The 17140-nt window shown below is 27.6% G+C and overlaps 1 protein-coding gene across 1 annotated transcript; it reads right to left on the reverse strand.

The window, feature by feature from the left end:
• Positions 1-9131: 9131 nt before the first annotated feature.
• LOC132933289 (uncharacterized) lies at positions 9132-16675 on the reverse strand. The gene is made up of 7 exons (XM_060999601.1): positions 16640-16675; positions 14608-14689; positions 14344-14519; positions 14161-14272; positions 13892-14073; positions 9832-9991; positions 9132-9214 (listed from the first exon to the last, which is right to left on the reverse strand). The coding sequence occupies exons 1-7, from the start codon at positions 16673-16675 to the stop codon at positions 9132-9134; spliced, it is 831 nt and encodes a 276-aa protein (XP_060855584.1).
• Positions 16676-17140: the final 465 nt, after the last annotated feature.

Below are 17140 nucleotides of genomic sequence, written 5' to 3' on the forward strand. Positions count from 1 at the left end.
TTCATACAAATTTTTCTTTTTAAATCTAAGATTTGAATATAAGGCTCCTGATATATCGTTCTAATATCAGTTGAAAAATATTAAAAATACATAGGCACAATTTTTTTTTATAAGCATTTAAAGTTTAAATTTTGACAAAATTTATTAATTATTTTGTAGTTGAAAATTAAAAAATGTTTAACTTTTTAGCTAAGGATTAAAAATTAAAAACAAGGATCCACGTTAATAGGTTATATATAAAATTACTTAATTCACAATAATATCATCAAATATACTTGGTAATATCATAGGCTGACTGACCGTTTTCGCTCAGAATCGTTTTTCTTATACAATGATATTATTATATCATTAAATTCAAATTTAACACCATCCATTACAGTGACCCACTTGTAACCTTCTGTACAGCAGAGCAACATCCACTTACCCGCCTTTTTATTAAATATGGATTTTTATTAATTTTAAATTTTTTATTGAATATCGATATTTTATTATATTTACATTTTTTAATCAACATCGATTTTTATTAAATATAGAATATTTTATTATTGAATTTCAATTTTTTTAATACAATTTTTTATTGATAGTTATATTTGTTTTATTCAATCTAGGTATTTCAACAAAAAGGTTTTGATATATTAAAAAATCATACAAATCTTGATATAAATTTTTTTATTAAATATGAAATTTTTTTATTCAATTAAATTTTTTTATTGAATATCGATTTTTTTATTTCTTATTATATTTGCTTTATTCAATCAAGGTATACTCAATAAAACAATTTTGAAAAATTAAAAAATCATACAAATCTTGATAGACATTTTTTTATTAAATAGTCTTTTTTTATCTAACATAGTTATTTTATTATATTATTTTGGTTATCTAATATAGAATTTTTATCATTTAGATTTTTCATTAAGATTTTTTTTATCAAATATATACTTTAATCAATGGTGAAAGCAAGTCTGATTTACAAATTCTAAAAATCAGTTTACAAAATATTGACACAGGTTTCGAGTCGATTGGACTAGTTGATGGGGCTAATTTCACTATCATCTGTAATAGTTTTTAGTTTATAATAATTTAATTACTTATTTGCAAATTCTGAATATCAATTTGCAATTATTTGAAATTAATTTGCAAAATATTAACATATTTTTCGAATACATATATCTAACTTAGTCGAGAGTCCAACTTTACATACATCTAAAACACTGCTGAAAAATATAAAAAATTATAAATGTAAAAATAAACGAGCTCAAAAAAACGTAAAAATCAAACAAAAATAATTTGGTAACCTCAATTATGTAAATAAAATATGTTATCAACCATAGCAACCAAAAAATGGAAAAACCAAAAACCAACTTAAACTGTGTAAATTAATGATGAACGTTAATAACTGAAAAAACGTAATACAATTTTAGAAGAAATGAATCTGTTTTTTTTTTTGATAAATTGTTAATAACTATTTAAAAAATTGAATTTGTAATTATATATTTTACATTAACTGATTACAATATTCTGTTCGACAAAAATCGTAGAATTGTGGAGGGCCAACTTCATGTACTTGAATTTTTTATGTAAACTTATTTACTTCAGAATTACGTTATTTACTTTGTTTTCACTATAGGCAACGAGAGGTCGAAAAGCTTTATTTGAGCCAGATTATGTATACAATGTCCTTGAAAAGTTTAAACAACAAATATTTGATGATGGGTTACTTCAAGGACTTTCTCATGGAGTATGAGACACTTTATACTCGGAACTCGATTATAAAATACCCCCCAAAAAAACGTTAAATATATCGGTATTGCAAAATCGGCATCAATACCAATCTAAACTTGGACAAAATTTGTGTTATATAGACAAAGATCGTACTTATACTAAAAACGTTAGCTCTGAAACTTCTTCAATTGATGATGAAGAAATCCGTGAAAATATTGAAAAAACATTTGAATTAAATATTCCTTATTTAAAATATGTAGAAATAGAACCAGAAATAGTTTTGTATAAAGATGGCGCGAGTGTTAGAACGTATGAAATTCTTAAGCCCAATACATGGTCAGACATTATAAATGATTGTATTGTCCAAGAACTTAAACTACCATGTAACTATTTGTACAAGCGATGTAAAGTCAGAAGTCATGATAGTCAAATAGTCAATATTTTTTATATTTTGTAGCTGTGTGTAAAGATTGTAATAATAGTTTAAAGGGATGGAGTAATGAAAAACCGACTAGAGGACAACTGCTGGAGTTAAAAATATGTACCAACGACACAAGGGGAATGGAATCTATACATTTTAGTAAAAGACCACTAAACGTGATACTGTTTCTAACGAGCTGGTTAGGAATATTCCCAGTAACTGGAGACGAAAGAAAGCAACAACAAATATGGAATTTGGTAATTTTTCTCCCCTAACTTATACCGCAATGAAGTTTTACGTAAAGCGAAACAAGAACATAAAGACCAACTATTAGGAATCACTGTAAAATGTCCGGTTTTATCTATAGTAGAACTAAAACATTCTCAGTTTTCTGGATCAATACATTCAATTGATCCAATACTTGTTCACTACTGGAGTAATCATCAAACTACTGTATTTAAGGATATGTTAAAAAAATACTGTAGAGTTTCTATCGATGCAACAGGTGGTTTTGTCAAAAAAACAAAACGAATATCTTTTGATTTATTGTCTACCCATATTTTCCTGTATGAAGTAGTCATAAATACCTGTATGTCAAATGATCTTCGAGAAACAAGACACTCTAACAATTTGTAACTGGCTTACGCGGTGGTTGAATGCAGGGGTTGGCGTACCACATGAAGTAGTTTGTGATTACTCAGCTGCCTTACTGGGTGCCGTAATCCGGGCTTTTTGTAATTTAAGTTTACAGTGCTACGTAGAAAAATGTTTCACTTCATTAATTGAGCCTGAAAAAGAACAAAGTTTACTGAAGTGTTATGTACGTATTGACGTGGCCCATATGATCAAAATATTTTGCCGTATACCATATTTTAAAGGGATACATAACAACAACTTAAAACACTTTTACGTGAGGTGTTTACGACTTTTATTAACATCAGTTTCTTTTGAAAAATTCACTGATATTCTCAAGGCATTATTAACAGTTTCTATGAGTGAAACAGATGGATGGTATAACAATGAGCCAACACTAGTGGATTCTGGAAGAAAAATGGTATAGGACAAAATAAAAGGAATTTATATAAATTATGAAGATATGAATGACATAAGTTCTGAAGTAGAAGAAAATGTTTTGGATGGAGAAAAATATGATTGCGAAAAACCTATTGATGGAATTAAAGAATATTTGAAAGACCTGGAACAAATTTCTATTACCCAATCAAAAATAAAAGGAAATCGTGATTCTGCATACTTTATTCCAAACTTTTCCAAAACAATTTTACGTTTCAAGCATTTTCCGATCTGGACTGGAGTTATGAATGACAAATTTCGAACTCCATATGTGATTGCATCTTCAGCATCAGTGGAAGAGTGATTTTTCCGATTTGAAATCACGTATCGTCCGTTTCGAAATTAAACCAATGACTGCTGATCGGTTTGTTGCCAAACATCTAAAATCGATCGAAGGCAGCTCAATTTTATTTCGAAGCAGCCAGCTAAGAAATAATCACATAGAGTTGATTAAGAAATCTGATATGGATGGGAATGTTGAAGCAGATTATCTAATTTCAGATTCAGAGGCGATAGAGCCATCTTCAACAAAAACGAATACACTAATTCCTGTGTCGGAGGAAATATGTATTGAATCAATACTAAATGTTAGCTTTGATTCGTCAGACATCAAACGATTAGGGTCCATTTCACCAAATGAAACGTACATACATTGAACCACTGACTACATTAAATTCCAGCGATGATTCTACTTCCTTAAAATCACTTGATGAATTTGAAAATTTAGGTGGCTTAGGAAAGCCTAATTCCAGTTTTTCCCAAAGGCTGTGAAAGTAAATATAAAAGAAAAAGGAATACAACGTATATGGAAAAATCTCCCGAAATCGACAGAATATTGCAAAAAAAAAACACCCGGTCAAACTTGAACACCTTGCTTATCAAAGGAAATATTGCAACACCATTGCACGTAGCCAAACAAAGATATATTGTTATCAACACGTGCCCGTTTGATGCATTAGCAGTAATAATAACTATGGCATATACAGACTTTAAAACCTATACGGCTTTTTTTGTAGACTCTAGTGAAAACAACATGTTGAGGTTTTGTAAAAGTCTTGCATTATTTGGACCAACAAAAAAAACATACACAGATCGACTTGAATTATTAAAGCCGATTTTAAAGAGCTCTGATGATATTTCTCGTATCAGAGTGATTGATGATCGGTGTAATGTATCGTTCGTTGCAACGAAATTATTTGTTAACGCTCCATCCGCAATCGAAAAAATACGGTGCACAATATATGGTTGTAATAATAATAACAAAGATATTGAAAGCGTAACGTTAATTTTGAGATTTAAAGACTTTAAGAATCTTCAGAAATCATTGGATGATTACACAAATGAACAGGTTTATGAATGCTGTTATTGTTATAAGTCATTATCTTCAAGAAAAACTGTAAAGAACGACCTTTTGATTGAGACAGATACTTTGCCTGAAAATCAAAGTATTCCACTTTCGATGTTTTCAACTCAATTAGAAGCTAATAATGTCAAGTATGTATACAATTTTAATTTTATTTATACATGATATCTTGATATTTAATATTATTCTAATTAATGATCACAATAATATTATATTTGTTCTTCTCAATTATTATACAATTTACTAATGATCTCTATTTGCTTCAAATTTATATTTAAAAATATATAATATACCAATATTAGCGGTTGAAAATTAAAATCAAATAAATATGAAATTTTTGTCATATGTTTTGAATATTATAAAATAATAATAATTATAATAACTATTAATTTAAATACGTAATACATAACGACTTTAATGTATCATTATAGTATAGGCACAAATTACATTTTTCAGATATGCATTGTATGGTGTGATTGAGTATCATTCGGAACACTGCATATCACATATATGGAGATCAGGTGACCGCAGGGAAACGCATAATGATCTGCAAAAGAAAATTAAAATATCTACATCAAAATTCTTAAACGCAATTCCACATTTGGCCGTGTACATACACATTTAATTTAAAGAACAATTTTATTTGAATATAAATCTAAGGTTTGATTTTTTTCACTATGCATTAAATTTAATTAAATATTTTAAATTTGTATTATGTAAATATTTATTTTAATTTTACAAAATTATTTAAATAAACTACTATCAGTCAAAAAGTACAAAATTACAAAATTGTTGACCAGTTTTTTTTATATAACCTTAATACTTAACAAAAAATAATGATAAACATAATATTATAAAATATCTTAATAAGAAGTAAAAAACAAAAAAAAATACAACTTTCAAACTTCAGATAAATCACTTCAGAGTTCATAATTGGCATTTATTTGAGATTAAAAAAATGCATTTAATGGTTGAAATAACAAACCATAATAATTCATCAAAATGTATACTTTTTAAACGTTTAACATCCAAAATATATACATTTTAAATTTGTTCAATATGTTTAACATACTATGTTCAACTTATTAATATGCCACATGATCGTGTAATGCGGAACACGTTGCTACACTCAAAACTGACAATAACACTATATAATTAAAAACATTTTTAATAGTATATAGTTAATAATTATTCTATCTTTCTAACTCAGTTGAGTTAAAAATCTTATGAAAACTTAAAATTAACTTATAATCATTAAATAAGTTATTATTATTATTTTTTTTTTGTATAATACCCAGGAATATGGTCAAGAACAAAAATATATATTTTTTCTGCAATATGCACCATCAATAATATTAATTGTATTATAACATTTATTATAAATTCATTTTTAAATTAATTTAACTTGGGTTTGATTAAAAGTTACATGTCCATTTCATATCCATACAATCAGTTAAGTTGATAATTAATTAAAAGAAAATTAAACTTAAACTAAGAAGTTAATAAATCAGAAATGTTTCCCGGGAAACGCCGGGTTATATAGCTGGTATTATATAAGTTAATCACCCAATTTATGTTATAATATTTATTGGTACCTATTAGAAACCTATACCGTTGCATGAGGCATACCTATAGGATTAACGGCGGTTACACTCGCCTATATAAGCCTCCAATAGTTGTTATACAACAACCATTCTCTAAACGATTCAATACGGACAATACCTATGTAGGTTAGATACTCTTAAACACAGCATATTCACCTATTTTTAACAGATAAAATAATTCATTAAAACATCGTAACAAACTTTTCCTATGAACTGTTTAATAAGTTTTATTTGGTTTTCGAGTTATACCTAAACCTAAAATTATATCTTACATTACGCCGGAAATCGAAAATCTGCTGTCGGGTATAGGTTGCATACTCGCGTATACGTGCCTATACACCTCTGGACATATAATACATAATATAGAATATGTGTTGTGACACCTATGTGACGTACTTTGGTCTTCGGCTTCTCCAGCACAGTTAAAATGTGTAATTCACGAACTACAGCAAAAAAAAAAAAACATTTTTGAGCAATGTGCAATGTGTAACATAATAATACAATATTATACTCGCATTGTGATATTATATATATAACTGCGAATCGTAAACTGTATGACTACCACTATTTCTCGGAAATAAGTGTTTACAATAAGGTTAACGGGGAGTGCCGATGTGAAAGGGTATTTATATCTGTGTGAGCAGGCATAGTAGTTAGGTTAGGTTAAGTCAGCGGTTCCCGACCTTTTTAGTGATTCGAACAACTAATTATGTAAAAAAAAACATTGAGGCCCACTTACTATATCAATGTAAAAAATATAAGCATACACCTAAAAAAGGCGGCAGAAGAAACATAGACGTGTATAAAATCATATAAAAATCTAGTTGATATGTTGATACCAATTGATAATAAAATTGATTGAAATTATCTGACCCTTGGCTTACACTCTCGACCAGCGTCCGCAGCCCACTACCATATTACCCGCAGCCCATTGGTTGGGAACCACTGATATAGGTTGAGTACCTACTCTTGTCATTTTTGGTTTTCTGACAAAATTATGTGACTGAAATAAATAATATTAATTAATTATTATATGTATTATACTAGCTGAACCTGTGCACTTCATTGCCCATTAAATGTACCAACTCTATATGACTCAAACTTAGTTCAATTCGTTACTTAATATTCGATGTACGGTGTTCAAAATTTATCTTATCTTTTCTGTTACCTGAAATAAAATTCTAAATCACAGCAGTTTATTATCAGGTAGGCAATCTACTTGCGATAGATCGTGGACCCACTGCTGTTTGTAAGTAAGTGTATGATTTCACTCTTAACTCTTAAGTATCAAAGTTAAACCAAGTTTATTTTAATATAATACGGTGGATTAATATATTCAATTAATACATAATCCTAACCTAACCTAACCGTACTAAAATCCGATGAATAAAAAAAATCAAATTTAACCCTTTTTAAATTAGCATATTTTCTTCCTAGAGATCTGCACAAAAACATTCATTTATTTATAATATAGCTGTCTTGCATGCTTCGTGGCCCATATAAAATGACAAAAAATGTGTGATTGTTCAACTACTTTTTGGTGTAACTCACTGCAGTAAGTGCAACTCAGACACCTTGGTAGGCAATGTGCGAAAATTTGATTTGATGCATGCTTGTACCTAATCTGCTAATCTAATCAATCTATCCAACCAATAGCAACCAATAATAAATAAATACTATTTTTAATAATTGTTTCTCCTATAAACAATAGCAACGATTTACAAAAAAATATTTCCATCGTAAATCTCAAAATCCCTGTTAGAGCACTTCTATTAATTGGTCGTAGCGTGATGTTATAATATAACCTATAGCCTAACCTCGATGAATGGACTATCCAACAAAAAATAATTTTTCATTTCGAACCAGTAGTTCCTGAGATTAGTGCGTCCAAACACACAAACTCTACAGCTTTATATATTAGTATAGATTCATATATTATTAGGTATATACTGCACATGATATTATAATATTACTAGCTGATCCCGTGCACTTCGTTGCCCGTTAAATGTACCAAATTTATATGACTCAAACTTTGTTCAATTAATTATTTAATATTCGGTGTATGGTGTTCAAAACTTATCTTCACTTAGAGTATATTTTATACGTTCTCTTATACTCTTTTTGACGTATATATTATACGTGAATTATATGGTTAACTGGCAAATATATTGATGGAAATCTATCTATTATTATTTCAAAATTAATAATAATTGTTAGTTCTTAGTTATTACTATTATTGTTAAAAATTATGAATATTACAAGTCACATGACAAGTAAATTATTTGTAAAAACTTTAAATCATGAACATTTTTTAAGTCAACTATGTACAAATTTTTTTAACCATCTGTAGCCTTTTTTCTGTTTTCAAGATTGATCTGTTATCACGGAATAAATCGTTTTTATTTATATTTAATATAATTATTTTAGAGACCTTTTTTTATATGAATATTTAAAGTGTATAATTTTAAATTTATAGTCTAGGATTTGCCTGTTTTTTAATATAATATAAATTCATGCATATTTAACACCTATTCAGAGCATGGAAGCCACTAGCCAGTGTCCTATTAACCCCGTTAAGAGGACCTCCCCTCCATTTTCCATAAATACGTATCTAAACATCTAATATATATATTAATATATTCTGTGTCAGAGCCCCTACATAAATGTGTTTGAAAAATTATCTGGACCCCCATGAAAAATTCCTAAAAACGCCACATCGCTGCTTATGAACAAACATACTATCAATAATAAAACGTAAGTTCTCAACAAGCGAATTCCTAAGATAATAGGTTTAAAATTTTTTTAGGATAATAGGTAGGTAAATATATTTAATTAAATCAAAACAAATCAATATTATTTAAAATATTAACATACCTATTGAATATAATTTACAAAATACAAACATTTATACTTATATTATTATAAATATGTTGATTTATTAGTTTATAAATCAATTGTTGTGGAAATCAAAATTCCAAAAATATTTTATTGCAATAATACAACATTCCTTCTTAGCACACTTTTTTGATGAACCTATAAAATATAAATAAATAGCAATTAACAAATTTTAGATACAATTTTTAATATGAATACTATTACTTATTAATCCAACCAAAATTTGTTACAAAGGTTTTTATTACGCGAATAAATTTTATTTTGTCTAAATTAAAACTAGTACTTAATAAGTTCATTTTTATATTTTTTACTAAGATAACTTTGGTATTTAATAGAATTTTCCATCTATTTAATTTATTCACACTACACTCGGACAATTACGCTACCATCGTACGGGTGTACCTAATATCGTATCAACGTCAAAATTGATGGTTTAGTTTTTTTGCACTCGTATAAGGCACTACTCTATCATAATATCGAATTTTCGTAATGTTTTAACTGTTTATACTAATCACTCCTATTAAGTGTCATGCCACCGGTGTAAACCAGTGTACAATAGTGCTGTCAGTTGGAAAACGCTATAATATGCCATTGATAATTATAATGTATTTGTTTTATATAGTAAAGAGGTTATAAAAAAAATTAACTATCAAATCTGAGTTTGAAATGTTGAATTCTATTTACAGTTAAAAACTTATTTTAAAAATAAGTCCGCCAAATAAACCAGTAATAAAATGTTACAAAAATATTATTACCTAGTCCAGTGAAAGGAATTCCATCTATTACACAATTTGCATGAATAACTGGATGCAAAATAGTATAGTTGAATGTTACATCAGGCCTCAGTTGAGCTAATAAACTTACTGGCTGGTAATTTGTTGGGTCTAAAGGAAACATTTTCATGGGAGCAGCAACCTTAAATAAAAGAACTTAAATTACACAATTATAATGTACTGTGTTGTGTACATGTGTTTATCAACTTAAAAATAAAAGGTAAAACAAAATATGAATAACACATGACCTTCAATTTGTATTTAAATTGCTATTAGGTTAACTAATAATGGGAATAAGACATAGATATAACACATTATTATTCTTGTTCAATTTTCAACCTTAATAATTTTATTAAATGCATAGTTACTTTTTCTTTATTTAGTATCGAAGCAATATTAATTTTAAATTGAAATATATATTTTAACTGCTTTGTATATTTTAACATACCAATAAGTTTAACTAGGTACTTTTTATATAATAACTAGCTGATCCCGTGCCCTCCGTTAAATGTATCAACTCTATATGACTCAAACTTTGTTCAATTCGTTACTTAATATTCGATGTATGGTGTTCAAAATTTATCTTAACTTTTCTGTTACCTGAAATAAAAATTCTGATTCACAGCAGTTTATTATCAGGTAGGCAATCTACGCAGGTAGATCGCGGACCCAGTGCTGTTTGTACGTGAGTGTATAATTTAACTCTAAAGAATCAATGTTATACCAAGCTAGTCGTTTTTTACTTAATTCCATCTACGATGGATTAATATAATCAATTTATACAAAATCTTATCCTAAGTCCTTACCGTACCTACTAAAATCCGATGAATAAAAAAAAAACAAATTTAACTCTTTGTAAATTAACCTATCTTTTTCCCAGAGGTCTAATCTACCCACAAACATTAATTTACATATATATAATATATATATCTAACTATATAAATACAGAGACTATAATTATACAGACTAAACTCTAGAACTACTTATCAGATCTTCTTGTATATTATATTATATATGTATATTGACAAAAAATAATAATACAAATCAACAAACATGCCCGATTAACCAATAGCAACCTAAAATTTTCTTTCATATAATAATATGAAATAATAATTAAATAATAAATAATAATAATAATAACATCAAATAATCTTTCATTTAAAAACAAAATCAAGAAGATGTGATAAGTAGTTCCAGAGTTCAGCCTGTACAGAGATTTTCATTTCACGTTTTCATAGTTTGATATTATATTATAATTTATATTTAAAAAGTAGGGCAAATAGTTTTTTTGTTTTATTATTAGTATACTTATAACCCATGACAACCATTTATAAACAAAAATTTCCATCTGAAATCTCAAAGCACCTTTTAGCACCTCCCGGGGTTGACCCTTTGAAAATAAGCCTATCTTTTAAGTTCGGCCAAGTTACACAAATTGTAAAAATTTCATCAAGACCTGTCCAATAGTTTTTAAAACTGTTTTAGACAGTAACCTACCTAATACCTATACAGTATGCAACATGCACTATAATATACTATTTTAATTAAATAAGCTTATTCCATGGTGAAAGTAGTAATGGTAGAGTAGTGTATTATACCTACTTATTAAGTAATTAAAATGTAAGTAAAAAAAATGTTATTTATTTCTTTGTTATTTGTTATTTTTTTTTATTGATGCCCACATTATAACAGTTAACATAGATGATAATTTAAGATGTGGCAACAATCACATTTTTTGTTTTAACAACATAGGTACCTAGTTATAGACAATCCATATACCATGGACAAAAACTGCAAAAACACTACTTACTACTTACTGTATGTACAAATAACAAATATTATAAAAAACCTTTGGTACAACAAAATATACCTATTATAATATTTTTTTTATTTCTCAATTAGTAACACATCATTACTCAACTTGAATATATAATAAAATCATATTTTGGATTCATCGACTTTATCCATATTATGTTATGTATAAATATATTATATGTGTTCCTACATACATGTAAAAAAATTAAATCTTGACGACTAGTGACGACTATGGAACGGGGTCGGTTCATTTTAAGAATACCATTAGCGATTGCCTCCGGCACTTAAAATGGGTGGGTGTGAATCTATTACGGGTGTTATGCTAAACCAATATGAAAATTAATCTAAACCTTATAATTAAGAACTGAATGATGATCTAAAAATACACACAAAAAAAAAATGTTAAAATGACTTATGAAATGACCAAAAAATACTTTATAATGACTCAATTATGTACCATGAATCATAACTATGATAGGTTTGGGGTTAGCTCTTTAAACATTTTTACTCTCGAAGGAGCCTTAATGTTTTTCCAACTTGAAATAAGTTGATCGACTTTTGGGAAATTTTTTCTGATTGACCAGTCCTAAAATAGTATCTACCTACATTATATTAAATAATCGTAGATTGTGACAACAGACAATAAAGATAATGAACGGTGATAATCTACAAGCCAATGGAAAAACTGAATGTGTTACAATAAAGTGTAACTTTCAACAAGAAAAATGTAAAGAAATGGTAAAAAAAAATTACAAAAATGAATAAAATGCACCAAAAATGACCGTAAAGAAATAAATTCCCTAAAAATACAAAAAACACAAAATAAAAATTGTATTATTAAATCTATATTCCATGAATCAAATTTCTGCAAAGACGAGCCTCGAATGTAAGCATTAGAAAAAAAGATGCATATGCATCAAGTTCAGGGCCCTATTTATAATTATTTACCTATCGTGTAAAAATGTAGTTCCATGACAGCAAAACAAACCAAATAAAAAGGTAGGGGTGTATAAAAAGTAAAATAAGTTACCTTTTAACCTGTACCTTCTACCTAGGTAATTGTGTAATAATTAGGCCCAGATTAAACTATCCAAATTATTCTAAATATTAAAATACAATAAATAAATGCATTTTAACCACAATAATGTCCTTAAAAAACGACCCAAAATTCAATTTTAAGCAAACGAAAATACCAACTTGACGTAATAAATTCGATTACAATGTAACACCGACTGACTAATTAATGGTTATTAGTATCAGTTCCTGACGAATAACAGCCGTTAATTGCACAAAATACTATAAAAACGTCTAAACTGCTAAAAATGCAAAAAATTCAAAATAAAAAAGTTTAAATTTTCAATTATCTGATGTATGAAATGATTGAAACAAAATTTGTATTTGAAAAGGACTAGGACTTTCCAAAAAATTATGCATCAAACTTAATGATCATGCAATTTTTTTTTAAGTTAAACAGGTATTATCACGAAGGAAGGTTAATCGTCCTTAAAAATAAGTGTATATATTATTAATTGTATAGTTACGTTCATCAAAAATGTAACTTGTGAAGAACCTAAGAATATTGCATTGATCCTAGAAAATTTAGTTAGTGGATGTTTTGTGCACGCTTGGGTCTTATTTAAGCCTCCACTGCTGGGACTCACCTAACTACTTAATGTTACGGCGTTAGTAGTTAGAAAAAAATGCCCAGTATAAATATTAAGACAATGATGTGACGGGAACGTCAACATTCAATTAAAAATATATTATTTATAAGAATTATTTTATATTTTAGGTATTTAATAATAACATAAAACCTAAACTAAATATACAAATTTGAGAAACAAAATAAATTGTATATTAAAATTGTAATAAGACTATTAACTATACTGGTGCGATATATTTTCGATGCGTATCATACGGACCATATGATGTAGGAGGAATCAACTTCATAGACGCTAATTATCTGCGTGAATTTGCCCTCCCCCCACAAGTAAAACAATTTTATAGCTAAAATAAAAGTTTTCAAATCCTGAAAACTAGTTTTCGAATGTTTTCAAATTATTTTTCAAATATTGGTGAAGTTTTGGAGTTGATCGGTCAACGTGAGGTGTGGGGGATGCGTGAAATTGGCCCCCAAGTAAAAAAAAATGTTTATAGTTAAAATAAAAGTTTTTCAAAATATTGGTCAAGGCTTGGTGAAAATTTGAGATAAATTATAATTACGTACCTTTAGTGGTATGCCGAATGATCGTTTGTCTTGTAAACTAATATCTTCTGAATTAGGCTGTAGTTTCCACTGATTTATTAATTTATGCATAGCAATTGAAGCAAAGTGTGGCCATGGGAAATCCTCCTGAGGTGGTTCTATAAGGTTTGGTGCCTCTTTTTTTACGGGATATTTTTTTTGTTCTAATTAAATTAAAAATAGTATTTATATTATATCCACAATTATATGAGCAATATTAAAAGTTGACTAGTCCAACACTTTTAACCTACCAGTTTCCATGACTAATTGTTTACTCAACATACTACGAAATAATTGTTCACATGCTTTTTGTTTGGCTTCAGTCTTTGAAATGTGATTTCCAGTATACATCTGGCCATCAATCTACGTTGTTTTAAGTATATATTTTTACACCAAAAATTAAATCAATTTTTCTAATTCAATTATATCTCAACATTTATCCTACCCTCAATTGTAGCAGTATAAGCCCTAGCATGCCATAATTTATGCTCTTCTATTTGGATTGGCACTCCACGGAACAACTCAGAAAATACCACCAATGCACTTTTAGGTAATAGTAAACGATGTATTCGAGCATTCCGGCGCCTATTATATAATGTCTTATCAATCTCTAACACAAAAAATATTAAATTAATATAAATTTAAATATTAATCAATTAATAAATATGATAGTATTAATATAAAAATGAATGACGTACTACGTTTGACAGGCCAATTTACTTCACATTTCTTATTAGTTGATTTAATTGATACACCATCTTCGAGTATCCTCTGTTCATTCTATATAGTAAATGAGACAACACAAGCAATTTTTATAAATGTAGCAAAAAAGTTTTTTTTCAGTTTACGTAAAACCACCAAGACACATACGTTAGAAGATATAATAGATCAAAACAATTTTACTTTAAATATAATAAAAATAATAACTTAACTGCATTAACTATTATTATTATTATAATTATTATATCTAAGAGGATCCATCATAAATTATGACAAAATATTATCACTGACTTGGAATATAAATAAGAACAAGATTCTAATTGATTTACAGAATCTTACTTGCCGGATGGTATGATAAATATAGTATCAAATTAATGGTAGGGTTGACATGTTGCCAATTAAAAGCATTCCAATTTGAAAATTATTTTATATAGGTAGTTGAATTGTAAAAATCGGGTAAGTGGGTAACGCTCTGCCGTATATAAGGTGTCTAGAAAGTCACTGCTGTCATGGATGTGTTTAATTTTAATTCAATGATATAAAACAATTTTATTCAAATTCTATTCTGAGTGAAGACGATCTGTCAGCCTATAATTTTTTTAAGTAGGTATATTTTATGATTTTATTCCTCGATTAAAATTGTTGATTTTACTATTAGGTATTAGTATCGCAGTAGGTTAAGTTAATTTTTGTCGAAAAAATGCATTTAAAAATGTTATCATGTGTATAAAATACATTATTGTACCTATACTAAAAGTTTCAAGTACCTGAACAAATAAATGAAATCGTAATTCTTGGTTTTAATGTGTAATTTTGTCCAAATTTGATCTTAAAATAACTATAAAAAAAATTTGTTTATAATTGTTTTAGACTTTTTGGTTACAAATAATTTACTTAGGCTGCGTACATTGGGAAGCGTAGCGCGGTGAGCGGTAAAGTGTGTATACTAAACTAACTACTATAATATTTAGTAGTCACCTGCAGTAATTTTTGACTACAAAATAATGATTAAATTGTAAATTTGATACGTTTTGTAAAAAATCGAATTTTAAATGTTTAAAAAAAAAATTGTGACTATGTATTTTTAATATTTTTCAATTAAAATGTCATGCATTTTACCCAACAAATTAAATTTTAATGATAAATTATAGAAAAAAAAAACTAAAAAAATTGAAAACTGAAAATGTTTGTAAACCGCTCAAAACGAGACAGAATTCAAAACTGTAAGGTGTATATAAAATGAAAATACAAGTATTCAGTGAAATTTTCATGTATCTAAAGTTATTCGTTTTTAAATTACAACAAAATAAGAAAATTGCTGCACGAGAAATCGAGTGAATATTCAATGTTGTAAAAATATGAACTTTAAACAATCATAAACATTTTATTTGACTTTGTTGTAGATATTTTTTTTTTGTTGATGAAAGGTAGACAAACTTATGAGGAATCTTATATTACATTTTCAAATCTTAGATTTAAAAAGAAAAATTTTTATGAATTCTCAACTCAAAATAATTTGCTAATTTTTGTGATTTTTCCGTATTTTGTCAAAATTTGAACTTTAAATGGTTGTAAATAAAAACTGAGACTAAGGATTTTTAAAATTTTTCAAATGATATAAAACAATATATTACGAGCCTTGTATTAAATTTTCAAGCTTATTCACCCATCCACTTTATCCATGCGTATTTGCAACCTTGTACATCTTGGTAAGATTAATATTTTACGTTTATCACCTAGCATAGATAGTTGGCACGATGGCACCCATAAGCGCAAAAAATATTTTGAGGTTTGTGAGAGCTAAAGTCCTAGGTAGATAGTACTATAATAATATTGTATAAGCTTAAATAAAATTTACGAAATGTTAAGGGGGGGGGGGGCTATTAAAATTGTTGGAAGCGCCTAAATCCTCCCTATTTGCGCTTATGAAGGTACTTGCTTAATATTAAATAACAATTAATAATGAATATGACAATGAACCTAGTTTTAAAAATAATTCTTAGGGCTTACTATAATAAGATTAGCACAATCTTCTTCATCAGACATTGTCGTTGTTGTTATTGTGGTATCCAGTTGTTATTTTTGTTGTTGTCTGAAAGTTTCTATCTTACTGGTTACTATTAATATCGCCGTATAAAAAAATAAAAATAATAACATTAAAATTAATAATTTATTAGGAATTATTAAAATAAAAATAAATCATCATTATTGGCTTGTAGGTATATCTATTGCAACAAGTATATTTATCAATTTCTGTAAAAATTATAGAACAAGAATTTCGTAACAATTGGGGTGTATCGACACTTTTTATGGTTCCTATATTTGACTTATTCTACTCAGCTAGTAAATTAAGAGATTGTCATAACTGGACCTCAGCCCATAGTATAGTGGTGGCTAGTTTTTCACTCACCAGTTTTGTTATTAATAGCAGACTACTTAAGAAAACAATATTTATATAAATCACAGTGAGAAAATAATAACTTTATAATTTTATATTATTAGGGTTAATAA

The sequence above is a fragment of the Metopolophium dirhodum genome, chromosome 1, assembly GCF_019925205.1.
Source record: "Metopolophium dirhodum isolate CAU chromosome 1, ASM1992520v1, whole genome shotgun sequence".
Taxonomy (NCBI): domain Eukaryota; kingdom Metazoa; phylum Arthropoda; class Insecta; order Hemiptera; family Aphididae; genus Metopolophium; species Metopolophium dirhodum.

Excerpts from the sequence above, each read along its gene's own strand:
- LOC132933289 (XM_060999601.1), bottom strand. The coding sequence starts at position 16,675 with ATGTCTGATGAAGAAGATTGTGCTAATCTTATTATA. Across the intron at positions 14,690-16,639 it reads ATTGTGCTAATCTTATTATA|AATGAACAGAGGATACTCGA; the intron begins GTAAGCCCTAAG and ends TTTACTATATAG. Across the intron at positions 14,273-14,343 it reads CAATTGAGGGTAGGATAAAT|ATTGATGGCCAGATGTATAC; the intron begins GTTGAGATATAA and ends AAAACAACGTAG.